Genomic DNA, 27,860 nt, shown 5'->3' on the forward strand with positions numbered 1-27,860 from the left:
AAGCTCATTATTTTATTATTATTATGGAAACATGGGGAAGTCTTGTTGGGCAGATGCTCAAGTCTTGCATTCTCTCAGGGAAAACGATTTGGGAAAGTCCTAGCCTGGAAAACGTCTCTGCAGGTAAACCTCTCACCTATGTGTTTATCTTGACCTGCTTACACATGCGGAAGGGACAGCAGCTCTATCTCCACTAGGATTTCTACCTGCTTTGAAAGACACTTCTCTAAATGAGAAAGTATGAAATGAAAGACAGCTCCCCATGCAAGCAGCCTTACCTAACCAGAAAAGACAGCGAGAGAGCAGGAAGGAGACTAATTGTGAGGGCAGGGAGGAGCCATGTCTGAGGTCCCTCCAAAGGAGTAGTGGTGGCAGGGCTTGGAAAGCTGCCTTCTGTTCATAACCATGGTCATGACAGCACTGTGCTTCAGCTGTGATAGGCCAGATGTCTCCTCGGTTCAAGGGCTTTGATTTTGGTGGAATTTCAGATTTTTCATGAAGGCTCTTTGGTTTTGTATGAAAGGTATCTCAGAAAACTGCCCTTGCATCTCACAACCTGCTGTGTGTGAGAAAGGAAATGTTTACCTGAATCCCTGCTATGGACCCTTCACTTGGCTCTGAGACAGCTACCTTAGCGAAAGCGGGAAACACCCCTCTGTTCATTTTGCTTCAGTTCTCTTGTTCTTGCTGAGCAACAGTAAAGACAAAATGGTTTTACGCTTCTTCCTTTGTGGGAATAGGACAAAATGGCAAGTGCTCTCGAAACAGCCCCACTTCCGAAGTCTGCACTTCACTGACGACAAAGCATGAAATCCTTCAACACTGAAATGAAAGTAGAACTTTTGCCTGACTTCAGTGGAGCCAGAGCTCTGCTGCTGAGGACTCGAGCTTTTGGTCTGCCTCTAAAGGAGTGTATTTAAGCTGCTGTGATTGCTTGATTTAGATGAATATTCTTAATAGCCACTAACGGATTTGTTTCCTGAGGTACAACAGAAACAAGTCATTCAGCATGAAAAGGGAAACCAGGCATGATTATTTGAGAGGCTGCCTTCTCTGCATGGAGTTGACTTTGCTGTTGGGCAGTGACATCATTCACAGAGCAAGTGCTTGGTGAAGGAGCTGCTGTTAAAGCAGACTGTGTGATGGGCGTGGACATTTCTTACAAACAGCATTTTAAAATTAAATTAATCAAGGCTGAGAAATTTTAAGCTTCTCTCTGCCTTCAGGCAGACCAGGCAGTGAACTTGCTTTCCAGAGCTGGAAAACCTGTTTTGTGGGGCTTATCCTTTTGGGCTGCTCATCCCTGTTCCAACTGGTGCTTTGTTCCTGTCTGTGTTCTCTAAGGAACAGTCTTTCAGGCATGCCTATATTGACTCCAGCAACTCCCCTGCAGGCAGGTCAATGCTTTTAGATCACTGCAGAGAAGGAACAGTTGCGCAGCGAGCCAAAGGTATCGCCATGAAAAGCTGGAGTTACAGGATAATTTCAAAGTGAGCCATTCAGCATTGGGTACCACAGCTTTCCAGTAATTCCCAGACAGCAGTTTGCCCTTCAGCTAGCAGCAGTTTCTCTCTGTTGGGAACCGACAAGTTCATCCTTCAAGTTCTCAGCTGCAGGCCCACAGAACGGTATCATTGTTTCACTAAGCACGCGGTTCTCCCAGCCTTCCTCTAACGTTCACCTTGTTTTGTGGATAAATGGGGGGATTGGTGGACCTTCTCCAGAGAAATCCTCAGAAATGTGTAGCAAAATCATATTAAAGTGCCATGCAGCAGTGGGGAATATGTGACTCTGCTGAATTTACCCACCATCTCACTTGTTGGGTGTTTCTGCATGACCTTGGAAATATCCTTGGTGCCTGGAGCTAAGCTTGTCACTAACGACTAAGGCCTTATCCTCACAATCTCTTTGGAAAAGTCAGATTGTTCCCAGTTATATTTTTAAAACCACTCAGAGCTGGTGTTGAGGTTTTGGACATTTTCTTTTGTTATAAAATAGGGAGTGTTACTTTGTGCTTTTTTAAAAAAAAACAAACATTTTTACTTTACAGAGAATTTCTAGCCTTTGAGACTGCAGACTTGGTAGAACTGTCTCCAGAATGCCCTCAGACAGAAATTCCTCCCAGGAAACCTTTTGGCCTTGCCTGCCTTGTGACTGAGACCTACTTCAAAACCAGGGAGAAGGGCACTAACAGCAGCTGATCCTGGGTGCTTGAACTGCCTGTTGGCAGCAGAAGATCAGATGCTACTGGCTGTCATCTGCCTCTCCTCTTAAGAAATGTTTTGGTCAATTTTCTTTCAGTTTAGATACAGCCTGAATTGGTGTGCTAGCCCATTAACCCCTCACATGCTGTCTTCACTCCAGAAAAAATGCTATGTTGTAGAGAGCTAGAGGAGTGTGTTCTGCACTGTTGTGTGAAACCCAGCATGACCCAGATCCCGGGGTCCTTGCTGGTTGTGGGAAGGTCTTTGCATAGGAATAGTGCCTGTGAGGGCAGCATCCTTTTTTCTATTTTATGAACCAAACCCTAGGTGCCATCATCACACTCTGAGCGGATGCTCTCCACAGACTAGGGCATTATGAGGACAGGCTGAGAGAGTTGAGGTTGTTCAGCCCAGAGAAGAGAAGGCTCTGGGGAGACCTTATGGCGGCCTTCCAGTACTTAAAGGGGCTACAGGAAAGATGGGGAGGGACTCTTGATCAGGGGGTGTAGGGATAGGATGAGGGGTAACACTTTTAAACTGAAAGAGGGCAGATTCAGATTAGATATTGGGAAGAAATTCTTCCCTGTGAGGGTGGTGAGACACTGGCCCAGGTTGCCCAGAGAAGCTGTGGCTGCCCCCTCCCTGGAAGGGTTCAAGGCCAGGTTGGACGGGGCTTTGGGCAACCTGGGCTAGAGGAAGGTGTCCCTGCCCGGGGCAGAGGGTTGGAACTAGATGATCTTTAAGGTCCCTTCCAACCCAAACCATTCTGTGATTCTATGATTTGGTAATAAGCAAGCTTTTTATGTGCATTACGTTGTCTCTTCCCAGAGTTCTCCTTTGTGCTTGCTAAAACTGATGTTTGAATCATGTCAGCCTTACCCCAGTGACTTTTGCACCAAGAACACCACTAGGACATGTAACCTGTTGCAGGTGTGCAGCAGCCAGACCATGCAGGGCACCCTGGCCCTCTGGGCAGGTGAGAGCACAACTACCAATCTTCAGTCTCTGCTTCTGGAGCACCTGTGCCTGCCTGGCTGCTGCTAAAAAGTCCTGATTGCCACCACCTGGGTGGCACTGAGCACTCTAGAAGTTTCTCTGTGGTTGAGTCGGATGTAGGCAGAGTATGTGGTGGTTGTGTGCTGTATGGGTTTGCTGGTAGAGGCGTGGAGGTAAGACACGGGGTTTGACTGTGGGTGGAAGGGTGTTGGGAAGAAGGGCTGGTTGGGAAGGGGGAGGCAGTTGAAGTGTGGCTGAGGGGGCTCCAAAGGCTCAGAAAGGTGCTCTACTGATTGAAGCAGGTCACTGTCTGACAGGATTGAGGGCTGGCGTGTTGGCAGGATAGGGAGAGCTGCATCTCTGGCTGCAGGGAGCCTTGTTTTTTCTGGGTCCATGTAGAGCATGTGCTGTGTGAGATGTGGCTGTACTTGGTGGAAAGGATGGGGCTCCGCAGCACCAGTGATTTCATATAACCACAACCAGTAATGCTGGTGCTGTGTTTCTGTATCCTGTTTGTAACGTGTCTTTGGGCACTGTACAGACTCAAGAGTACCTGCCCCGAGTGGCTTCTAGCCTTTCCTAGGAGGTGGTTCCTGGAAACCTACAGTCAGATACCAATAACCACTGCTCTCTGTGCAGGGAAAATAGGATGCCCTTGTTTATGTAGGTGACTTGATTTCAGAGATGAGGGTTGCTGTGGAGAAGTAGCTACTAAGTATAGGTCCTGTTGGTTACTAGGTGAAATGTGTAGCTGTTTGCCTTTGTTGCTTTATAACTGAATGTCTCTGAGCTGCTCAGTGACTACAGGAGGTCTCTTGGCCTGTAAAATAGGTTTCCCCCATCCCCCAGTGACCCAGCTAGGAACAATGGAGGCCACGCAGTACAAAGAGTGCTGTAATAAAGCTGCCAGAAGCTGACGTTGCTTTCCCTTCTGAGTTTTTCCAGGCTTATTTTTAGGCAGTTTACAATTAATTCTTTTGGAGGGGAAAAAAAAAAAGCCATTGTGGCTTCTAAGAACTGTTGATATAAAAATCAGCCCTTTTAAAGACTGGTATTCTGGGATGAATACCGCAGGGAAAGACAAAAATCTGGGTATGTCATGCCAGGCTCTAGGCAACATGTTCAAAATAAAGCAAAAATGCATGGGTATTTCTTGCACTTTGTACTTTTTGCTCAGCCTCCATTTCTGAGTCAAGGGTAATACATGTATGAGCTGCCTTGGTTTTTTGCTGTTGCTGGGTTTGTGTGTTTATCTTGATCAACTCACGTCATCTGAGCATGTCAAAAGGGAGTTATCAGGGCGTCTTGGAGCTCAAGAAATGCTTGCTCAGGGAGCAGACTGTCTTTGTAGGCTCTTTGGAGTAGGTTGTGTTGAGCTTTCCTGATGGTGATTTTTAGAAAGCCTTCCCCAAAATTCCTGTTGTCAGTGTAACTGTTTCTGTTGAAATGAATGGCACTCACAGCATTTGCCTTCCAAGTCCATCTTGCTCTGTGAAGTATTAAATGCACCAGTTAATTAACCAGTTAATTAATCATTCATCAATATTTAGGGTAAATAGTTCTGGAGAACTGAGAAACATCTAATCTTTTTAGACTGGCAGTATGAATCAGAGATCTGGCCTCTCCTCAAATATGGGATTAATTTCAATAAACATTAATAAAACAAGGTGAAGTGCTTGGGGCCACAAGAGTGTCTTTGGAGGCCGAGGTTAAGGGCCTGGTTTAAACTAGAAAGGCTAAAGGTTAAAGCTGTGTGGTTCTAGGAGGAGGTCAGGGTCTTGCTTATTTAACGAGAGCTTGGCATCAGAGTGATATGTGGCAACCCGAGGTATTAAGGGGAAAAATAGCCTTCATGATACCTTGGTTGGATTTTGCTTGTTCTCGCTCTTGTTAGAGGCTTTCTGGGGAAACAGAAAGTGTGTTTTGACTCTTCACAGACAATGCTGTAAACAAACATACAGGCATAGCTTCTCCTGTTCAACTTGGTAGGAGCCTCAACACTTTGGTGCCAGGTGTAGCTGCTCCTTCAGGGTAGTGCAATCTGTAAAACAGGTCCAGGGAGGAGCAGGGTCTCATGTGCATGTGTGCTTGGTTCAGGAGCGCACACCCGGCGTTTGGTTTGACTTGGCCTAACCTAGTCCTTGGGCCAGGCTTGTCTGGAGACATGCAGGTCATTGGAGGTTGCTGGACTTGACTCTGTTGGAGCAGAGGCTGAGGGTCTGGATACCACAGCATCATCTTGCGGCTGGGGGATGCTCACAGAGACCTGCAGTGATCTGCTGTGCTTGTTGGAAAAGGTGATTTACCTTGTGGATAGAAATGGGGAAACCTGAGTTGATATGCCTTGTAACAATAAGCCTTACAGTGGTGAGATCTGTGTGCAGGTATCCTGGCTGTGGGCATGTTTTTCTAAGGTTAAGAGTAGGATGTGCAGAGTGTGCCTCTCTGTGAGCCTGCTGCTTATGCTCAGTGGGAACCACTTGCTGCTGGGCACAAGGTGATCTGGTTTGTGCCTCAGTGACTTCGGCTTGAGGCAATTGCTGCTGGACCAGGACTCCTAGTATAGAGCTTTTGGGTTTTTGGGGGTTTTGTATTTGTGTGTGTTTCTGTTGTTGCTTGGTGGGTGTTGTTTACCTTACTGCATCTGGAGGAGCTGGTGGATCCCTTGGCAGGGTAAATACAGCAGCTACTTCGTGTTCCATCAGCAGCTCTGCAACTTCTCTCTGGCTTGCTGCTGCTCCAGCCATCTTCCTGGGGAAGAGCTTGCTTAGTGCGTCAAAAGGGTTAAAGCAGTTCAGAACCTTCCTTGGCTTTCTGTGCTAAATTACCTTAAACTTTTTGACAAGTAGGATGGCCTAGACAGATGTGTTGACATGGCAACTGCTCCAAGGAAATGCTTGTCAAGAAAGTAGAGCAGCTGGCCTCCAGTCATGACAAGGTACTGCAGGCAGGAAGCTGCGGCCACTGCCCTGGCTGTGCCCCCAGATCTTGCTGTCAGCACCCTGATTAGTGTGAATAATTCATACGTCTCTCTAACAGCCTTTAATGCAGCTGCAGTGATACGAGCAGTGCTAACAAGACTCAGCTGCTAATTTGCTGCATTAATAATAACGTTGTCCTGCTTTTGCTCATAGCAGGCATATCCAGGGAAGGAGGTTAAAGCCAGGTTCTCTGCGTGGTGGTTCCAGTTGTTGTTTCCCTCTTCACCCCAGATACACTGATACACTTGGAGCTTACAGTCTGCAAGGCTGGGAGCCTGGGGTTGGGAGTGCATGCCTGAACTCTTGACAGGCAGGACCACTGGCTTTAGCTCCTTTTCTGCCTGTTCTGAAGGCAGCAGACCCAGCTTGTTGGAGAAACAGTGTGGCCTAGTGGCTGGGGTGCTGGGCTGGGGTTTGGGAGATGCTGTGCACTTACTTTCCAGATTTGGCACTGTTTTTCTGAGTGGAGGTGGAGGGGATTCTGTCTTTATAGGTATTTAAAGTTACTTGCCTACAGTATCTGCTGTTACTGTACCTACCATTTTCTGGGTGCTGTGGTCTGAGACCCTGACAATATTTGCTGGCCAGAAGTGCTGTGCAGTTCCCTTTGGTTGCGGTGAGTCCCTCATGCAGGCCAGGCTGGGTGGGCTGGCTTGTTGAAGGAGAGGACCCAGGGTCTTGCAGAGCCATAAAAAGGAGCTTTGTTGACTTTGTGGACCTGTAAGCTCCTGATTCTCCAGACCAGCATCAAAGTGGCCTCTCTAAGTGACTAAAATGTCAGCTGCTAATTGCAAACAGAACAGCCTGTCCTGGAATAGGGAAAGTTGCCTTTTTGCTCTTCGGCATCTGTGTATCGCAGTACCTGGCTCTTGGTACATCAACTGAGCGATGGTGCTGTATACTGTGCTTTCAAAGAGAGATAATGCTGAGTCCTGAGAAGCTCAGTGTATTTCTTTTTTGTTTGGGGGTGGTGGTCCTGGAGAATATTTACTTATCTGATGCAGCATTTTCCATGTGAGCAGACACCTGGGCTTCCCAGACTGCTCTGCAGCCCCGTGTGCTCAGCAGGCTCTGTGGAAAGGGTAATGCACACCCAGGTGATTTCAGTACATGGTATTATTTACCCTATTGACGTCAGCAGCTGCATGCTCTCAGCTTCTCTCCGCTATAGCAGCCTGCAGGAGACATGCTGCAGAGAGCTCATGAACTCCCTAAATGTGCCTAACCTTTCCAGAACTCAGCGTATAATTCTCAACTAAGTAAATGTCCATTTGTGAGTATTTTGGGAACAAACCTCCTATTAGCTTTCCGTGTGCAACTCGTTTTGCTCCTATTCTGCAAACCAACACCACATGGATTCTTATCAAAACACTGTAGCCTTTATTTGCCGGGAAGTCAGTTCAGCAGGGACTATTACATAAAACCATATTATGGTACTTTCCTTGCAGAAAATTACCACATTTAAGTACCTTTTTAAGCAAAGAGATCTCTTCTCAAATCACCATATTTAAACTCTTTCCTAACACTGAGTGACAGCTCTGTGGGAAAGGGAGCCTTCCCTTTAGGGATATTGTATTGAATCCTTGCTGGAAAGCTCTGGAAAAATGGGACAGGTAGAACTTTTGAAATGAATTGGAAAGGTAAGATCTGGTGTATGAGTCTCCTTTCCCTGAAGAGCCTTTTATTGATAGGAATGCTTGTAGAGGAACAAGGAGAAATCAGTGTGTCTCACAGCATTAATTCCATTTTCTTTTTAGCAGCAGGTTGGTCCTGGACAGAGTGTTTTGGGCATCCTGGTACTGTCATGCAGTGTTGCTGTTGTGTGCTTCAGTCTCAGCTTTGATTAAAAAGTATGGCTCTGGCAGTTTGGGTTAGAAAAAGCTGCTTTGATGTGAGCTGAGTGTAACTGCAGCAGAGCAGAGCTGTCTGCCTGGGTTTGCAGAGTTTTTGAATCAAGCCACTGTGAACCATGTACTGAACTGCCCCTCTCATTTCTGTAGCTTTGTGAGGTAACAAATGTTCCTGTTGCATACTCCTGCAGTCTTTGGCTGGTGGGAGAGGGAAGATCCCGCACATAAGCTGTGTTGTTTAAAAACAGTGGCAGTTAATAATGCTGTGGCAATACAGCAAACCACAGTGTGAGTCCTTATAGGAAGGGAAGGTGATTTTATTTTAAAACAAGCCTGGCTAGAATCGGTTACACCCTTGTACCCACATGCTCTTGAGCGTGGTGTCATAATGTGTATACATCCCTGTGGTCTGTCTGGGATTCCCTGCAATGAGGCTGAGGACAGGGATGGTGCCTTAGGGCATCCTGCTTGCGTCTCTGGTTATTCTTAGATTGGTGGTGATGTGCAGGTTTTGGATATACCTGATGACCCCTTTAGGAGCTGACAAGCTTCAGGTTCTCAATCTTTACTCCCCTCCCAGCCCGCACTGTTTACTCTCCAAGTGCCCAGGGTTAACTTTGCATTTTTGGTAAAATTTGTTGAGCTTCTACCATAACACATAGTTTTGCTGTTTGATATCAGTTTGTGGATAGTAAATTACTGGCACTGAATGGTATTCTCTGTTGCTGAAACTGCAGGTTTGACTTTTCATTAGGGGCCTTTTAAAATAGAGGATACTGTGAGCTAGACATGTCTCTTCCCTGGTTTCAATTTCCACTCTGTCTTGGGATTTTACAGTCAGATTAACCTAAAATTTCTTAGTCTGTCTGGATGTTCATAATCTGTTATAATTACTCTTTTTTCTACTGATTTTTCAAGCACTGAGAATCAAATAACCTGTACAAACAAGGTTAGTATCATGTTTAGTCCACAAAGAGTATATTTCTTTAGACTTGGAAACCTTAGTCACTGGCACAGTGTTATTCTCTGTATCTTGGTGTGAGCAATAGTACAGATGCTTTGCAGTCGCCTCCTATAATCCCTAAAGCAGTGGAGGCAGAAACACTCGTTATTTTGCAGTTGCCGTTTACAGTAAGAGGCATATCCATCCCCACCGGGAGAGAACGAGCTTCCCTTGACTGGTGAACCTTTCACATCGGATTTTTTTTTTTCTCCCTCCCCTCTCCCTATGTGTTTTTTGCCTCTGCTGATGGTCCTGTTCCAGTTTCTTTCTTGCATCTTCCTTCACCTGTGGTATTTGTTTATAAGGAGGGTTTGTATTAAATGCCAGAGGCTCATCTGTTTATATTTACAAAAGGGCCTTGCCATTTAGCCTGTAGATTGTGGGTGTTTTGGGTGTCAACTTCAAACACACACCAGAGTCTCCTATTTCTCACACAGGAATACTGGAAGGCTCTGAAACCCTTCCAAAAATGGAATTGCTACCAGGCAATATTCATTGCCATGGGCTGTTTTTGTCCACTTAAGATGTACTTGTAAGTGTGCACACAGTCTGACAGCCTGCTGGGGTGGCACAGGGAGGTGACTTGTCTTTGTCTTGCCTCTTCTTCTGCACATTTCAATTTTGGACCCGATCTCTTGGCACCTGTTTCTATCTAAGCTGTTCCACACTGGTACTTAACTTGTCTTTTTCTAGTTATCATGTAACATGTTATGACATCAGTTTATCAATTCCTTCTTTTCCTGTCTGCCTTGGTCTTCTTGTTTCTGTTGTGCCAAACTAACAGCCATTACCAGTTATTCCTCCTCTTGGATCAGTTCCTTCAGAAACATCTTTGAAGAACCCTTAAAGAGGTTACCCACTCTGTCCATTTTGGGGATAAATTACCTGAGTCCTTGCAATTTTTTTTTTTTGTGTGTGTGAACATAAACTTAATTGAGCCTTTTCAGATCTACTAGCTAATTTCCACAATGCAGCCCTCTGCCTTTCTGGATGTGCACATCTGACTTGACTGCCAACTCTTTATTTAAGCAGATCCAGCTGCTATTTGATGTGGTGATTACTTACAAAAAAAAAATAGAATTGAGTTTTGCAATTAATGCAGCCCTCTGCCCATCAGCTCCATTCTTATTTGGAAATAACAGCCATTAGGATAAGATTGGCTGGTTTGTTTTTCTTAAATCTCCTAAACCAGCCATAGCATAAAGCCTAGAATGTGTTTCCCTTTTGTGTTGACCAGCAATTAAGTCTACACACATTCCACCTATGCCTTGTGTTCTTGTTCAGTTAATATAGAAAACAGTGTTGCAACAATATAAGGTCTTACAAGAGGGAAAATGATTTCAATTTAAAATACACTTGATCTCACTTGTACTCCCCTGCCCACATTCTCATAAGAACTGAGATGTGTGTATCCTTGTGATCTGGTCAGGATTCCTTGCAGTGATGGAGGTGGAAGACAGGGGTGATGCCTATGGCATCCTCCTTATGTCTCTTGGATTGGCGGTGAGATGCTGGTTTGGGTTGTACTTTTCAACCCCTTTAGGAGCTAATGGGGATCAATCTCTCAATCTGCTTCAGTCCTCTACCCCCCTGCTTATTCTGTGAGCTGTCAGGATTAACTCACCATGTGCTGGGATCCAAATGTCCTGTTAATCTAGATGCCACCTACACCTTCTATTCTTAAAGCCCTTCTCCCACACTGTGTTCCTTTTGGTGCTTTGACACCTGGATGTTCCCATTCATTCTCCATTCACATCAGCCTTCATGTTTCTGTCACGTTTCTCTAGACAGTGGGCAGCAGGAGGGGAATAGTCCCCTCATCTCCTCCTTTGCCCCTTCTCAACTCAGCCTCCAGAAGAACTGAATCTAAAAAGCATGTAGTGCCAATGAAAAAATGATATCATCGGGAGATAAAATCTCCAAAGTCTCTCTCGTGGCCTGCAACAGAGCTTTGCCAGGCTTGCGTACTGCTCTTCAAGCTCTGCTTTGTTGATTGCATTTGCCACCTCACAAGGGTTAGATGAAGGTATGCTCAGCAGTAGGCATGAAATAAAACTTGTCCTTGTTTGTGCTGCAGGGTGTTGGACCTGTCAAGAGCAGTTGAAGCATTTATTATTTTGGTGCTTGCTTTTATGGGCCTGATGTTTTACTGTGGGAGAAAGTTTGCCTCTTGGGAGGAGCTGTAGAAAGGAAACTATCTTGTATTTGCATGCAAACGGTCCTGCACTGGCTGCTGCTGTAAAGCAGATGACTCCTGTCAGTGCCATAATGTTTGGCTCCCGGTGTCACAATTCCCTGACGTGTGAGCAAAGTGCAAGCCAGCATGGGTGTTGTGTGCAGGCTTTGCATGTAGGTGGTGGAGGGCTCAACACAACCTGGGAAGAAGCATGGCTGTGGAGTGTTCCTCTGAGTAGCACAGGACTGGACAGTGCTGTTTATCTGAAGATTACACTGAGCTCTGGAGCTTGTCTATGATATTTCAGATAATCCCAAGTTAGTATCTCGGCAAGCAGAGCTGGGGAGGGAGGGAGACTTCAGCTGACAAACCTGCTCCTGCCTTCTAACAGGAAACTGGCCAACAGTTTTGCAGCTGGGGAGGTGTGTCCTTCCAGTGCCCAAGTCAGTACAGCTCCAGGTAGATGCATGTAGCCTTGTTGCTGTTTGGTGCTGTTCACCTATCCAAGTACACAAATCTGCCTGTACTAGGAGGAACAGTGTCTAGATTTGGCTGAAGCCTCGCAGGACTAAAGCTTCCAGCTGTTGGCTGTATCGCTGTTCTGGCCATGTGTCTGTGTTCTGGTCTGCAGAAGTCCTTTCTGCTCTGTACGTGCAGAGGAGCAGGTTTTTGTGTGGGTGAGGGCTTGTGTCTTTTTGAGCTGTCATTGAGAGTATTTGCCATCTTGGGCTATCTACTCCTGCAACCATCTCCTAGACACTCACCCTTTCTCTCTAATGCACCAGTTCTTTCATGGGCTTTCTCTCCACTCTTCCTTCAACTGACCTTCCCCCCCCCCCCTTGCTTTGTTCTATACCAAAAGGACTTGGGGATGAAGCTTTTCAAGGCTTATCCTGAATGCGTTTGGGACACTAGTGCAAGGTGAACAGAGGCTGAAGCTCACACCCACAGAGATGTTATGCACTGAATTCAGACACAGTTTTAAAGCTACCCTCAGATTGTAAAAGCCTAATCAGCAGAAGAGATGTGTACGCGTTCTGATTTCACCCCACGCATAAACTGTGCTGATAGTCGGCCGCTACCTCGTGTGTATTGTGTTCCTGTGATAGCCTTGCTGCTGATCCATCTGCCAGGGACTTAAATGAGCACTGTCAGCCAGATAACACTGAAAAGGAAAGCTCTGCTGGCCTGAGGCCCAGCAGAGAAATGCTGTGCTCTGCAACTCTGAAAGGGATTTAAAGGCTCTGACCTAGTCTGTAAGTCAGACTTTATCCCAGTGAGGGGGAGGGCTTTCTCCTGTCTCCACTGGGATAAGGAGGGCTTAGCCTTGGGGGGAGGGGAAGTGTCTTCCAGACAGTTTGTAAGGTTAGTTGAGGTAACCCCTTAAGGTGTGACCTTCTTGGGTTTTGCTTTGACTGCTAGCAGTGAAAGACTATGTCTGTATGGGAAAGTGTGTCTGCGTTCCTTTTTCCTGTCCTGCATGTAGCCTGTTTGTGGTGCTGTTGGAGGAGTGACCAACAGTGCCTGTCTCTGTGCAGCCTGAGTCATCCTGTGATCTCTGGCTGAGGCCCGTGGTTGAGCAGGGCACGCAGGCAGATACAGGGCTTCACCCTTCTCACTGGGGTTGTTGCCCAAGACTGTATCGGGAGTTTTAGATGTCAGCAGAAGAGCAGGATATGTGGGAAAGCAGCCAAGAGAGATACACTGGATGTGTTGAGCTTGGTGTAGAGTTAAGGCACAGCATTACTGGTATCCTGTCCGAGTGCACAGTCTAAAGGCTTCTTGGCACTTTTGATTCATGGGAATGTGGAAGGTGATCAGTCAGTTGGTCAGTACTGTTGCAAACCAAACTACTAATTCTGTTGCAAAGTGTCTTGTGTCTCAGTGCATCATACCAACTGCTCAGCTGCAGCTGCCCAGAGCCAGTTGTATCTGACTTTGCTACACAAATGCAGCAGTTTTGGTGTGGAATAAGTGAATCTGCTGGGTACTACACTAATTTTTGCTTGACATCTCTGAGCATCACACCCTTCTTCCTATTGGAAGGGTTTCTTTGATAAACCCTGAGGGTCACAAGTGTTGCTAGTGATGCTGAGAAAAGAGCTGGTGAGATGTTTTTCACATATACACACACATCATGACCTTTTATGTCATGTAACTTGTTGCAGTCCCAGGGAAAACACTACAGTTCTTCCATATGTTATCTTCTGCTCTCTGATGCTCCCTCTGTGAAGAGCATGCTATTTTGCTTTTCAACAGAGCCTCTTCTGGAGTTGCCCATTTTCTCTGTGAAGGTAAACTTTCTGCCTAAACTACCAGAGAACAGATACAGTTCCCTTTCAGTTTTCACCCTCAACAGGACAGTGGTGTAATGTTTCAAGCAACGGCGTAAGATGAATTTTTCACTGCTGTTGCTTATAGTTCTAGAGGAAGGAAGCCTCTTTTCTAAGAGGAAAGTCCTAGATTGTCTTAGGCTAAGTCAAAGTAAGCCTATTATTACCCCGCAGATCAGGGTGAAAGGTTTTAAGGAAAGTAGTTCACAGGATGCAATTCCTGAATATCTACGTCGTCTTCTATTCTTGGGAGTGGGGCTTTTCTTCTCGGGAGGTCTCTTCCAGGCCCATTCAAACTTGCTGTCTGAGCAGAGGGAGAGCTGAAAACATAGGTAATCTTATTGTTTCTGATTCCCCAGAAGAAAAATTTTCCTCAACTTTGCCTCCTGTTTTTTGATCTCACCTGAATTAATTTTGAATGAGTTTTCTATTAATGAAAGTGGAAAGTACCGTAACAATCTTGTGGCATGAAGTTTTCCAGTCTCTACAAAAGACTGCAGTGCCTTGATTCTTTTGTCTGCCTTAAACAATGTGTATGTGGACTGCAGAAATACGGACTCCTGGAAGCTGGTAGCATAACTAGCTCAGTAGGACCTAGCTGTAACTTGCTGTAGCATGAGTAGCCTTCCAAAACTCTGTTAATTTAGGAACAGTCAGTAAAATCCACATGTGGTACTGACACCTATTTGCAACCAACCCAGTCTCGTACACCTATGGAAATACAACCGTTGTAAGTGACACCGCATGGTATAACCATACCTGTTGTACTAATCCAGTTGGTTTTGTCCAGTCTACCTAAGGAACTTCAAAAAACCTGCTCTCAGTTCCCTAACAACTGCTCCTAAGGTATGCAGAATAGCTGTTAAAAGGGACCTCTCCTATTTTTTTTGCAGCCTTTTATCTACAGAGAAGAGTTTAATTCAAACAGTTTAGGACAGTGTTTTTATTTGGGTCTGTTTCTTCTAGTGAGAAATTGAGGAGTTCTTCCCAGCAAAGAGTTGATTTTAATTTTTTGAGGTTCCTCCATCCTGTCCCAAACTGCTTTATTGCAGAATTGCTAAAACAAATATTGAGAGGACGTACAGAGAAGGAATGTTTTTACAGGTAAAGGTAATGTGGAAGGTTGGATAAAGCATGTAAGCAGATCTTTCTTGTGAACACAATCTTCTTTTAATTGCACTTGATGTAACAGGAGATGGACAAAAAAAATGTAACCTCAAGAATTTCACAGTAACTTGGGAGTCTTGGAGAAACTGTTCCACTATGATGTCTAAAAGAAAAATCTCATTTCTTTCTGTGAGGTAATAATTCTGATCCCAAGAAGCTCCTCCTGTAAGTACTTTTTCTGGTCAAATTCAGACTGGTACTTCTCAGTGGAGCATGGGATGATGTAGTGGCACGCTGTGATTACACCTCTAGGGAAATTACGATGGATTCCCTCTGGCAGTACCCAAGCCCCTGAACCCTTCACATAGTGTTCCTAGGGTTTAGCATTATATGATCAGAATTAAACTGCTTTTGTATCACCTGTTGGGTAGTGTATACTGATTAATGTGGAAGAATGTCAAAACTGATAGTAGTTTTGGGAATAACATTCCTCTTCCTAAGTCAAGGTGATACACCACTGACAGATGACCTTGCCTGTGTTGGAGGCATGGTCCTGAAGTGTTTGACATTCTGTAGCACAGCAGGCAGTAAAGAGATGCAACTTTTTTTTGTTGAAGCTATTGGAATCCTTTGTCCATTCATATTTGCCTTCAAAAGTCAGTGGAATCAACTACCCCAAGTATGTCAATGATGGGAAGTAAACTTCAGTCTAGAAAATCCAGTTTTTGCAGTAGACATTAATTTTCTTTTTTGTCATTGGTAGCTTGGTGCCTCAGAGAGAAAATAACCTCAATATAATATGTAAAGAGGCTGCTAAGGAAACAAGAGAGGCAGGGGCTGCTTTAGCTCACTAGGGATTTAAAAATGAAATACACATTTCTTTATTTTGTATTAATACACTGTAATTGCTTTACAGAGTCCAGCATATCAGTTGCATGTAAATACTACAGATGAACTTGCCAAACTGGAGCTCACAAAACTAGTGCATTTATCCCAAAGCAGAGACTAAACCCTCTAACTCCTTAAAAAAATACATTAAAGAACGTACCACACACACACATATTGCACTTTTCTCCATATGAAATTTTTACCCCATATACATCACACCAAAGTCTCTTCAAAGGAGTCTGTAATACAAGATAAAGCTAGTAATTTCTCTAACAGTAGTGTACACAGTTCTCTAATGTCAGACATTACAGATTTGAACAAAAAAGCCACTTCAAAGTAGTACGAAGTGGTGCCCAATGGATACTCTGCCATATTAGAAGGCATTAGAAGCCTTTTATTCTAACTGGCTTTAAGGAAATTACATGAAATGTTAAATATGCTTTTGATTGAGGGGAAGAGTCGGTCTAAACTACTTTAAAGAACAGTGTAACTTCCCCTTTACCAGCACTGCAAAGCTCAAAGGAGCTTAGACTAGTTGACACGTTCTGATAAATGAATCGCAGGACTCAAGAACAGAATTACTTTGATCTTTGAGTCCTGAAACGTGCAGTATCCTGGAGTTGGATGGGGAAGGAAGTGGTTATAGTTATAGCAGTAACCCAGCTCCTTGGAGCAGAACTGGGCCTGTCTCCATAGGTGTTGTGTAGCCCGTTTCACTGCACAGTTCCTTGAGTGCTTGGTCAGATATTAAAATTCCAGAAGTGTTCGTTATGCTGTGGGGTAGGGAAGAAGGAATGAAAGGATGGGACACTGTTGCCTCTTTTCCTTTTTTTGCAGTAGTGAAATGCCTGGTCTGTTTTGCTGCAGTATTTGTCAAGCTCTTTCCCTCTGTTAGTCACTTAAGGGGTCACAGGGGTTTCTGTGTTTCATAGGTGTTTACTGTGCCAGTCAAGTTTCCTTTTGGAGGGAAAACACACAATAAGGTTTTTATCTCAGGTTTTCTATCATCTTGGCTATTAAAGAGGGCTAGAAAGCTCTCCTTTAATCTTGTATCACGTAAGTAGCGTATGGATGTGATCCCTGTTTTTAAACTCTCCTTTGGTGATGCCTTGAGAATCACTGTGATACCAGAGGTAGAAGCTGAGCACTTATGGACTGAGTACAGCTGCACAACTGGACCAGTATCAGAGCAGGCTACGTAGCAATAGGAGTTGCCTCTCCAAGTGTAGTACACGGGAAGCAAGGCGCCTTCTGGCAGTTGTTATTCCTCCCTCCTTCACACAGCCCCCAACGCAGTGACTGAAAGCCTACTATTCCACGTTTAAATATGGTCTTATTGCTGTAAATGCTGGCTGATTGTCCACCTTTCTACATCCTCATATTTGTAGTATCAAAGACCCTCCTCGCCAAACTTTCCCACACACAGTGGTGTTTTCTACATAGGTGATCAGCACAGTTCCTCTGCCATTCTTTGTGCTTTAATGAATCTGCAATTGTGCTTAATGTTTGCTCAGAAAAGGGCTGAACTGTCTAGCTGTGAGCCTTGTTTGTCTGTCATCCTGGAATGTCCCACAATACTTAGAAACCCAAAGTAGAGATCTAAACTTTCTGCAGATTCCTAAACAATCCTCCTATGACTTGCATTTCATGACTGAAAGTTCTGGACACACAACTGCTTGTTGAGTTTAGTAGTTCTTGAAATGGTTGATACATCAACAGTTCGTGATGCTAAATATTGCTGTAATACTTTCAATGTTATATATACATGAACAATCAAAACACTAAGAAAGTTAAACATTATGTTCCACATGGTGGAACATGTGCTCTGAAGGGACTTTGGCTATAGCAAGGATATAAATGGGGTATTGTCTACTTTCTTCAGAAAAAGCATATAGGCTGATAAAGAACTGAAAAAGGCACAGCACTATCACTTCACAGGGGGTTTTTTAAGCTCATTGTTTTTATCCTTAAGTTCTAAAACCCTAAATAATTGTCCAAATATACAAAGCTCAATAAACCACCAGCAACACATACTGCAAATTCAAAACACAGTTTGTTTGCTTGTTTTTAAAATGCAACAGAAGGACAGATGGATCCTTTCCAGTGATTGGAACTTCTCCAAGACAGAGCCCTCCACAAAGGCCAGCCTGCAAAAGGGTTGATTTCAAAAGCCACCCAGGTGGATTTTTTTTTTTTAAATGCCATTGGCTATAGCTCTTGATTTATTTTTTTTTTTCTCTCATGGTACTTCTTACCTGCTATCTCTCTGTTAGCTTATCCTTTAGTATTCTGATCCCCACCCAGAGGTCTCTACAAACCACTGTGGTGCCCTGTGTCAGTTCCAGGTATCTCTTGACAGAGTCAAGATGTCACTTAGCAGAGATCCAGAAGCTTCCCTTAGTGGAAGAGTTTGAGTTCCTTGGCAGGCTTGGGAAATACTGTTTCCTTGCTAGCAGGAGGAAGTGGAGGCTGCCTGAGATGCCTGGTGACCTCAGACACTTGCTATGGAGTAGTTCCAGATCAGTAGCTTAACCAGCAATTGGATGCCAAAGTGCAACTTTCCTTTAATTCCACCTCACGCTACTGTTTCAAGAGTATTACAGTTGCCATCAGCATAGACCCAAAGCTACCCTGAATTTCAATGAAAACTATTGCTTTTATTGTCAAGAAGTACAATATGATGTGCACTCATTTCTCCAAGTGAATGTTAGATGAATGTTGACAAACTCCCCAATTTTTTTAGAAGGCGCTAGTTCCTTCCTCTAAAATTCACTTTTTTTGCCTCCTTCTATGCAAACTAGTTCTTTGTGGGATGAAACTGCACTATCTGTTCTCTAGCCCCTGCCACCAGCAAGAGGAGCTAGTGGCCAAACACTTCTTGCCACTTCCTGCTTTTTTTTTTTTTTTTTCTCCAGTCAGGTGGATTTTTAGTTCCCCTGTTAATTCAAGGGGTGAAAATTTACCGTGAACTTTGGGGTAGGAACAAAAACCAAAAATTCACATGCTTCTCCATTTGTTCTGTCTTCCACTCTCATGTTAGTCACCCCATGGTATTAATTCACCAGGACGTAGCCACTGTGCTGGGGATCTACAGTCTCCATCATTTCACAATCAAAGAGTCCAGGCAATTCCGAGAGGGTTAATGCATCATAGTTTGACTGGGATTCATGAGATGCTGAGCTGTTCTGGCTGTCAGGCAATGCTACACTGCTCTGTTGTGCTGGGTCCATGGAATACTGGCACTGGTCTGTGTAGTCTGGCTCAGAAGAGGTGACAACAGGCAATTCACAAGTCTGATACGAATATTGTAAGGACTGTGGTGGCTGCTGCACCTGAACCGGTGATGACAACCGTGATGAGCTGGTGATCTGGGAGGGTGGCAGTGGATCCAACTGTACCTTCTGGTATTGACTGAGGAAGGGGTCGTATTGCATTTGTTCTGAGGAAGGCTCCATCACAGGGCTCAGAGGCTGCTGCAAGCTGAACTGGGTTGATTGCTGCTGCTGCTGTTGTTGCTCCTCCTGGCAGGAAAGTGGCAGTTGACTTGACCTTGGGTATGAGCTCTCAGCTATTTGCATCTGGTTAAAATAGGCCTGCAGCTGGGACTGCTTCTGGAGAAAGAGTCGCTTCTGATGCAGCCTGAATCAAGGACATAAACAGCAATTATTTTTGCCTTTTGAAGTGTTAAGGTGCAGTAGGAGTCCTGCACACTAGTCACTCAAACAGTTCCAGCAGGGAGTGAAGTACAGAATTGGAAAATTCCTGGGCAATCTTGTTTATTAAGTTTTACAGCAGACCAGAATCTTCACCTTTCAGCAAATGTGCAGAGGCTGAGTTTGTAAATCTCCTTTTGATAACCTTTTGAGTTGCCTAGTGAATTTTTCCTGTGCAATTAAGTTAACCCCATGCATTGTTTAATTTTGTTTGCTAAGAATAAGATGTGCTGTATCTGTGTTATAAGCCTGGGAGCTTCACGCTGTGAAACTGAAGACTTGAGTATTGCTGGCTACTAACGGAAATGAACCAAGTCTCCTTCCCCCCATATTCTTCTTCTCTGAACCCCACTGCTCCCTATGAACTTTTATGAAACTCTGTGATTTTGACTCTTTACAAACAGTAATTTACAGCACAATGCAAGGTTATAGCTACCTTTGTTGTATCACAGGAATTTGTCAAAGTGGAGGTCTCCTGCCAGCTGACTCCCAAAGCATGCTGAAATAGGAAACCTGCTACTGATGGAAGCTGACAGCATTCAGAAAATGAATCTATTTGCTTCCCAGCTTTTAGTTCTCTGTGCAGACCTCCTGTTCTTAAAAGTACATCAAGCTGCTCTCAATACTGTTAGTTCAGTTCTTGATTAGGATTAATCAACTCCACAGTTGTTGGGAGCAGCCATAAGCTAAAAAGTAATTGCAGATTGCATGCTTTCTTGAAATTGAGTAGTATTTTTATACCTTTGTTCCTTGGTGCTTTTGTTCTAGACAGCACGTAACTAGGTTATTTTCCTTTCTCTTTCTGTGATTCTTTTGCAAAACTCAGGGACTGTCTTTAGTTTCTATCTTGCTTACTTGTTTGACGATTACCAAATGATCAGCTCATAAAGAGCTTACAGCCCTTTGATGTGGCCATTAAAATCTTGTCTGCTCTAATATGTACAGTTATAAAAGGACACTTCAAATCTATTCACTCTTTACTGTAACTTTTTTAGACGAGTGTCACTTCTAAACTGATCTTACATGACCAGAAAAGGGTGATTTACTCTACTGTAAAATTACTGGGTCATGGGAGTGAGACAGGAAATACCTCACTGACTGCAGGGCCTCCCAGGAGGCAGAAATACAAGATCCATGTTCTGACTTATGGTAAATACTGCAATAAGTAGGTTATAAACAGTGGGTGGTTGGGAGGATGAGGGTGAAATTAAGTGCAACGTAAGTAGTAGGGTAGTTTCCTCCTCTGCTTCTATATGCCCATTAGTGCTAAATGAAGCGTGTGGTTCACCTGCACCCTAGTCGTGTTAGCTGATAAAGAGCTCAAACTTGTAAAGACGTGACAGGACTGTTGTACCTCTTTTAAAAGAATGACTTGTGTCCTTACAAATTTTAAAGCAAAGATTTTGTTTTTCGAAGAATTTCTAAGTGGACAAAGGTTGTTCCAGTTCTTTTATTACTCTTGAGAGTAAAAATAAAAAGCTTATCTGCATAGTTCGAAAGCTTCTTACCTGTGCTCCTGTAACTGCTGTTCCAGACTCCGGGGCAATTCTTTGCAGTAGAGCTGGCAAGTGTTCTGAGCCTTTGATAGCAGAGTGGGTTTCTGCAAGAAAAGCAGTGCTGTTTTAAATTGCATTTGACTTAATGCGTTAGCCCAGAAAGCAGGTGAGAGAAGACTGTCTACCCTTACGACAGTGTAACAGCCCAGCTCCATTTTCAGCAGCTGTCAATAGAGCTACTATCTAAAGCCACAGCCACTGCTGCTTACTGGCTGCTAACCCTTCCACAAAGAATATCTTTGCAAGATACACTGTACCATAGAAGTCCACAGAAAAATTTCTTCCCACGTGAAAGAGAAGCTGCAAGCTGGAAAAAAAATTTTATAAACTAAAACTATATGAAAATTGTTTTTTTTTTTTTTTAAAAAAAAGGGGGGAGGGGAGGAGAAGCAGTAAGCCCCACAGGGTCAGAAGTTGCTCCTCAGATGCTGATGCCTAATCTTTGTGGGGTGCAACACAGATGATAAGTATTCACTAGCAGTTACTTCAAATTGCTTTAATAACTGTAACTATACAGTAACAGACTGAGTAGGAAGATATCAGAAATGTAGTCTTTTTGCATGATTAGGGTCAATGTCTGACAAAAGAAAAGTCAGCTGAATTTGAAGTTACGCTGTTTCTCTGCTAATTTAGCCTTTGATTTTTTTTCCCCGAGTAATAAAATCTAAGAGACTAGTCTGCTGTGTGGTAACAGCAGCTGGTTTAACTCAGTAGAGGGGAGGTATGGTACCTGGAACCTCTGTTGTAAGTACTGTGTTTCTAAGCTCTGCCGTCTGGATAATAATGGGGGATGTGCACCATTAGGAAAAGCAGACGCAGCTTCCTGCTGCTGCTGAGATGCTTCCTCCTGCAGAAAGAAGAGGAACAAGTTTCATCCCCAGAAAAGGCTTTTCTGCCTCAACCCTTTCTTTAAGGATTTCCCTGACAGAGGTTTCATAGTTGCCACACGGACTGGTCTCTGGTGTCACTCACCACTTGTACTGCATGGTGAGGAGCCTGAAGTACAAAGCTTTGAAGTACCTGTGCTGCCAAATGGCAAGGGCTTACATCTGTAACTAAAATGATATTGTATATAATGTATTTTCTGACTTGCCCTCTGAAATAGTAAATGTACAGGGTTAGAAAACCATCCAAAGTGAAGGTGCTTTTGTGCAGTGCTCACTTCAGCTTCAAAACAGAAGGCAAAAAGCTTTCAATAGTGGTGGAGAGGAGAAGCGTGGAGCAGGCATCTAGCAAGCTGGAGAGTGCTGACATGGGCACTGCAGCGTGTTTATATCAAGTGAGAGATTCTTGTGAAAACATTACAACTTTGTGGTTGTCAGAACTGAAGTTTTCCAGCAGTCAGAAAGCAACAGCTGGAGCTTTAAGAATAGCAGGCTGCACCTGGAACATTAGTTGCTTACAGTGCCTGTGTACTTCTTACCCATTTTATTCCATTCCTGGGGTTTAAAGAAACTCACATTCCCATTACCTGTTCCATCTGAAACAAGTAACTAGAGAGCTGTTAAAAGCTGTTTAGCGTTTCACTACACAAATCAGGCTGTCATCACTCGGCTCTTGCACTTTTTACAATTATATCAGACAGACTCCAACAGTGAAAGATGTTATTGGGCTTTGTTAAATCTGAAACATCCTTCAGATTAAAGGCAGTAATAAGATGCTGGATTTGGAAAGCGAACACGGCCATCTCACTGACACCCTGAGGACGGTAAAGGCTAGCCTGCAAATGCCTATTCTCTATTCTGCAGAAGATGGAAAGGAGAAGAGGGAATGTTAGCTGTAAATTAGCTCTTCTCAGATCTCCAGAATACCTTATCCTCTCCTTATCTGTCGCAAAGCATTAACACCTGAAAGATGGAGCTTGAGTTCTGGTTTAAGTACCTGCGGAGGACTATTAATGAGGTCCTGCAACTGGGTGGCAGTTGATGTCAGAGAAGATTCTTCTTCTGATCCCATCTGTTCATACAGCAACTGGACTTTGTTGAGTTCCAAGATTCCTTTGGTTCGTGCCAGATTCTGGAGGTGCTGTCTAAATGCTACAATTCCTGGAGAGGAGTTGAGCAAAACCCTTGTCAGAAAATCAGATAATTCGTATCTGGTTAGCACAGCAAATATAAGAGAAGCTGAGTAACAACCAAGTCACAAGGTGGCTTGGTGCTTCTGTGTATGGAGTACATTTACTGCCGTGCCTGGGCATAACATGTCATGGCAATGGTTATCATTACCTTGTGTGAGGGAGGTGTCAGAAGCTCGGCGCCCCTCTCGGAAGCTGACAGGAGAGCGGTTGTGGGTCTCTCGCTTCTGGGAGGTGAGCGCCTGCATGGCTGGATTGGCAGGTCTCAGACCTATGAAAGGTGTTGTCATTCTGGGTGCTTGTTGGTTAGTCAGCACCATTTCTTTCAAGGAAGGGGTGTCTTCCAGGAATTTAATCTCTCTCTGAATGGATCCCACATCATACTCTGAATCAATACTGCCCAGAGATGAGTTTTCATCCAGTGAGTAGACTTTCCCTGTGACAAAAAACAAAAGCCAGAATAAAAGGAAAGTGCATCAGTAATTTAGCAAAGCAAACTAAGTGCCATAGGCTCAAGTTATTCCTGCCAACAGTGACTGTCTTAGAGAAAACCAAAAAAAATCAGGTTTCATAAAGTAATCGTAACTTAACACTTTCAGTACCAGAAAGGGATTTGCTACTCGTTTTTGTATTATCGCAGCGATAAGATGCTATGCAGATGATGTTCACTGGCTTGTTTGGAGGGTTCAGTGTATTTTTTTTTTTCTGTTGATAATCCTGACAAGACTGTAGCCTGAGCTGAAAGGCTTGGTCATCTTGCTGGTTTTGGATTACCTAAGAATCCAGAGGGTTTTGTTTCCCCACTGTCCTACTCTGCCAGCGCATCCCTAGGGGATGAATGATTTGGGGACATTTAGTGACATGAAAAAGAACAAGCCAAGTGTCAGACTTTACTAGTGCTGCTGGGGTTGCACGTGACTGTAGCCAGCTGTATATTTGCTGGTTTGGTTTTATACTGTCTGTACAGCAGGTTTTGGGGTGTCTTGTGGTTGGTTTTTTTTCTCTTTGGCCTTTATAGCAAATGATAAGTAACAAAACGAAGAAACTCTGTCTTGTGCTTGTCAGTCTTAAAACCTAGTGTTTTTCATCCTGGGCTTGTTAGATTGAGTGCTGGGAGCAGGAACTGAGCTTTGAGATGTCTGTGCTAACTTCTGTACCTGTGCCTGGCATCATCACCAGCTGGTTGGTAACTTCTGCCAGAGTGTGACGTCGCTTCCCACAGCGAGCTGCTTGGAGGGCTGCAAGTGCCTGTGCAGGGTCCTCTTCTGACTCGCCTTCTGTCTCTATTCCTTCATCAATAGAAGTTTCCATCATGCTGGTAGGCAGTGATTGGCATCCTTTCCTAATCACCACAGGAGGTACAGGATCTAGCAGGCAGCCATTTACCTAAAAGGTACAAGGAAGATGAAGAGCTTTCAATTATGTGCACAGAGCATCACCCCAAAGTGCAAGAAATATCTGCTATCATGTGAACTGAAGGCAACCTGGATATTTAAAATTGATGAACCCCCCTATAATCTACCGAGCTAAGTAAGACTTGTTAGGAATTGTGCATGACAAACAAATCCCTCCAGGCAGGATCACCACTGACACCAAGTACTCTACTCCCTAAATCTAAATACTATTTATTTCCACAGTACTGTGTTCTCCAGGGCTGCTTTTTTAAAAAGAATTATTAAAAACCTGTTCCAGCTTAGTCACAGATATAAAATATTTATGGAATGTACAATATTGTTGTTTCCCCTTACTGTACCTACTGTGCTCATTTATCATGCTCAGATAAGCACTATGAAAAAATAGTCTTTATTTAATTCTGCAGCATTCTTGCAGAGTTGCAGAGATGTGTTCAAGAATAATACAATAAACACACACTTTCCAGCAAAAGTTGTTCTGATTCATGGTGCTCCTCTGCAAACAAAGGTTGCTCAGCGAGGCTGTGGAATCCCCTTCCTTGGATTCACTCAACTTGATAAAGCTCTGAGCAACCTCATCTAGCTTTGAAGTCAGACCTGCTTTTAGCAGGAGGTTGGACTAGAGGTACCTTTCAAACCTAAAATACTGAATAGTGGTTAATTCTGTTTTTATTCTTCAAATCAGTCTGTCCTGAAACCTTCTGTACCTTAACCAGTTCTTTGCCATATGGAACTACTTGGGTTTTGAGGACCACGGCCTTGCATACCATGCAGTTCTGGGGTGGGTATTGTTCTGTAATACCTCAGAAGCTCTAATTAGTGTCCTGTTGCACAGGTCATTCCTACTGTTTTCGTAGATCAGGTTGGGTAATATATGGATGAAACAACACATTCATTTAGCATAAAACCTGGCACTGCTACGGGTGATTTTATGTAAAACTGTTGAACCTTTCCTTTGGTATTTTGAAAACAAGTGTATTTGGAAAAGAAGTTTCACTGCATTAACAGTAGGTGTTAACAAATGGTCTTGCAAGCAAACTACATGGTAGTACTCTAGAAAAATATTTAAAGCATATCAAGAAATAGCTATAAATATTTTGAGCATCAGTAAAATGCTGATGCTTGCACAGGAAAATTCTGGATCTGCTGCTTCTAAAATGGCATTATATCTAAAAACGGATTATATCTTTAAGCTTAATTTCTTGCACACCTTAATTTCCATTTGTGACTCTCCCATTCAAATGACTTCTACTGATCTGGCAGCAAAAGCACTGGAGAGACTATTTACTGAACTCCTGGAAAGGAAAAAGAGAACCAATACCACGTGGGCAGTTGGGTCTCTGCAGTCTACCACGGCACATGCATCAGAGCTTGGCGGTCTTTAGCAGACATGTTCTGTAATACTTAAGACACTGAATATTCCCAAGTAAACTTGACATCTTGCTGTAGTCACCATTTGTTGATTTACTGTGGCCAAACTGCATCTATAAAAGCAAAGGGGGATGCAAAATAAAGTTTGCAATTTTAATTTCTAAATGTCTTTGAACTGCTTTTTGCTTTTCGGCTGAAAGAGACCACACAGAGGGTTACTTGAAACTGGTAAGAACCAGGGCCACACTCTTAGTGTCGGTAACTAACCAGTAAGTGAGCAGTGAAAGCTTCAAAATGGCAAGTGTGAAATCAAACACCTAGCCAGCCCCAGGCAAAAGACAGTACGCTGAAATTAAAGTTATAATGTGATGTGAGAGCAAACAGAAGTTTCATGAGCGTAATATACTTCATAAATGTAATTATTTTAGGCTGTTTCCCCTTCCTCTAACTAGCTTTAGTTAGGTCTAACTGCTAACTCCCTGTATTTCACCTATTCTTTGTTACCCTGCAGAGTATCGTCACAAACCACGAAGCTGCAAGGCAAAATGGATCAGCCTGTAGCTCCCTGCAGAGACTTAAGCTGTAACCATACATTTGTAAGGCTGTGGAGTCCTCACATCCTATTAGTTGAGTTCAGTTAAGTCTGTTAACTGTGGAAGTGTGGAAAGCCTACACAAAGTCCTCCTGTCTGATTACAGGAAACAAAACCCATTAGCCAGAGCTGCAATTTCACATGGTCCCCAGTGAAGATTTTACAGGCATTCCTAGTTACAGAAAGGGCCTAGCTGAGAACTGCTACAACCTATTGGAGATGCTGCAGTTTTAATAGTTTTTGACAATCAGAAGGTCCTGCTGGCTATTTACTATGCAAAAAAAAATTTTACTCTTTTGGCTGGCTTATTATGAAATGGGCGGAGATATGGAATTTTAAGTGCATGGTATTTTAATTGCATTAGCTGGCAATGGAAGCTTATGGTTAAGGTTCCACTATACCTTCCTGCTCTCATTTGTCTGAATTTCTGGATAAGTAGCTGAGTACATTGCTCTAGATATTCAGCAGTGAACCTTTTGTATTAGAAGCTATATGTGATGAGTCTTTAGGGCTCTTAAAAATACAATTGAGAAGAAGTAGAAAACCTGCTTTTTGTAGGTTGATTTTTCTTTCACAGATGACTGTGGTTAAGATTGGAATGTAAGCAAAGAACACCAGAGGCAGATTAGTGATCAAAAAGAGACACAGCTTTTGCGAGTTACATGCAAAAGAGAAGAAGAAAAAGAATCTGGAATACCTAGAACTCTGATACTCAGAATACTTAAATTTAGGGAAACAAAACACATTGTGCCTGTCTAGTTAGTACAAGAAAATGAACAAATCAAGTGTTTAGATCCTAAAAGGTCTTTGTATTTGACTTGCTGTCTATCCTGAGAGGTTACCCAGAAATGAGAACTTGCTGGTGACCAGAGTTTTGGGGACAGCATATGCTTAAGAGTAAGTGCCTGGGAGCAGGTTGAGAACATTGGGTCTTTGAGGAAAAGGTTACTGAAAGCAGAGAAGCAGCAGGGCCCTGCAGCTCAGCTACCTGCAAGTGTCAAGACACAGGAGGTGTACCAAGGTCAATGAAGTGACGTTAGTTTGGATTACCAAATGCTCTGGCCCTGACTTCACAGTGCTTTGTGCTAGGATGATGAACTCTACCCTGTCAGAAGGAACTGATCTTCAATTAATTATTGAAGAGCCACAGCTACTACCACTAGCTGTGCTTTTACTAGGCAGTAATTTAAAAGGTAACAATCTTTTTTTAGCCTTAGTGATTTCTGACAAAACAGTAGGGTGATTTTAAACTGTACCTTTGGTGTCTCAACTCTTTCTTCCTCCATAAATGCTGTCTCTCCCTGGCAGCTGGATGGAGGGAATGAAAAGGCTTCTGCTCCTGAAGCTGAGGGAAGACCTGGAGACTGCAACAACCTTGCATTTTGTGAATGCAGGTTAACTGAGGGTACCACAGCCTGTGCCTGAAAAAGATTTTAAGAACTCAAAAACGAGAACAGTTTTAGGCAGAAACCAACATACAAAGTCACAAACTAAACAATACCTAGCCCATTTCCAAAGCAGAAGCATAGGATTTATTTCCTCATTCTTGATGAATTTTACATTCTTAGTCTTTAGACTTTAAAGACAGCACATACACACACCAA

The 27,860-nt window shown here is 43.6% G+C and overlaps 2 protein-coding genes across 7 annotated transcripts in view; one reads left to right on the forward strand and one right to left on the reverse strand.

The window, feature by feature from the left end:
• Window positions 1-27,860, forward strand: part of ALG9 (ALG9 alpha-1,2-mannosyltransferase) — a 126,349-nt gene that overhangs the window by 49,643 nt on the left and 48,846 nt on the right. The gene's annotated exons all lie outside the window — the stretch shown is intronic.
• Window positions 15,510-27,860, reverse strand: part of SIK2 (salt inducible kinase 2) — a 59,585-nt gene continuing 47,234 nt past the window's right edge. For 2 of the 3 annotated variants that reach the window (XM_074894943.1, XM_074894945.1), the window contains 7 exons: window positions 27,513-27,677; window positions 24,039-24,267; window positions 23,033-23,317; window positions 22,689-22,852; window positions 21,538-21,654; window positions 20,760-20,851; window positions 15,510-19,177 (listed from right to left, as the gene is read on the reverse strand). In XM_074894943.1, coding sequence (XP_074751044.1) covers window positions 18,592-19,177; window positions 20,760-20,851; window positions 21,538-21,654; window positions 22,689-22,852; window positions 23,033-23,317; window positions 24,039-24,267; window positions 27,513-27,677 — 1,638 coding nt within the window. In that variant the 3' untranslated portion in view covers window positions 15,510-18,591. The remainder of the gene's footprint in view (window positions 19,178-20,759; window positions 20,852-21,537; window positions 21,655-22,688; window positions 22,853-23,032; window positions 23,318-24,038; window positions 24,268-27,512; window positions 27,678-27,860) is intronic. The other variant, XM_074894944.1, reaches the window with a different exon arrangement.

Source organism: Strix uralensis, chromosome 26 (assembly GCF_047716275.1).
Source record: "Strix uralensis isolate ZFMK-TIS-50842 chromosome 26, bStrUra1, whole genome shotgun sequence".
Taxonomy (NCBI): domain Eukaryota; kingdom Metazoa; phylum Chordata; class Aves; order Strigiformes; family Strigidae; genus Strix; species Strix uralensis.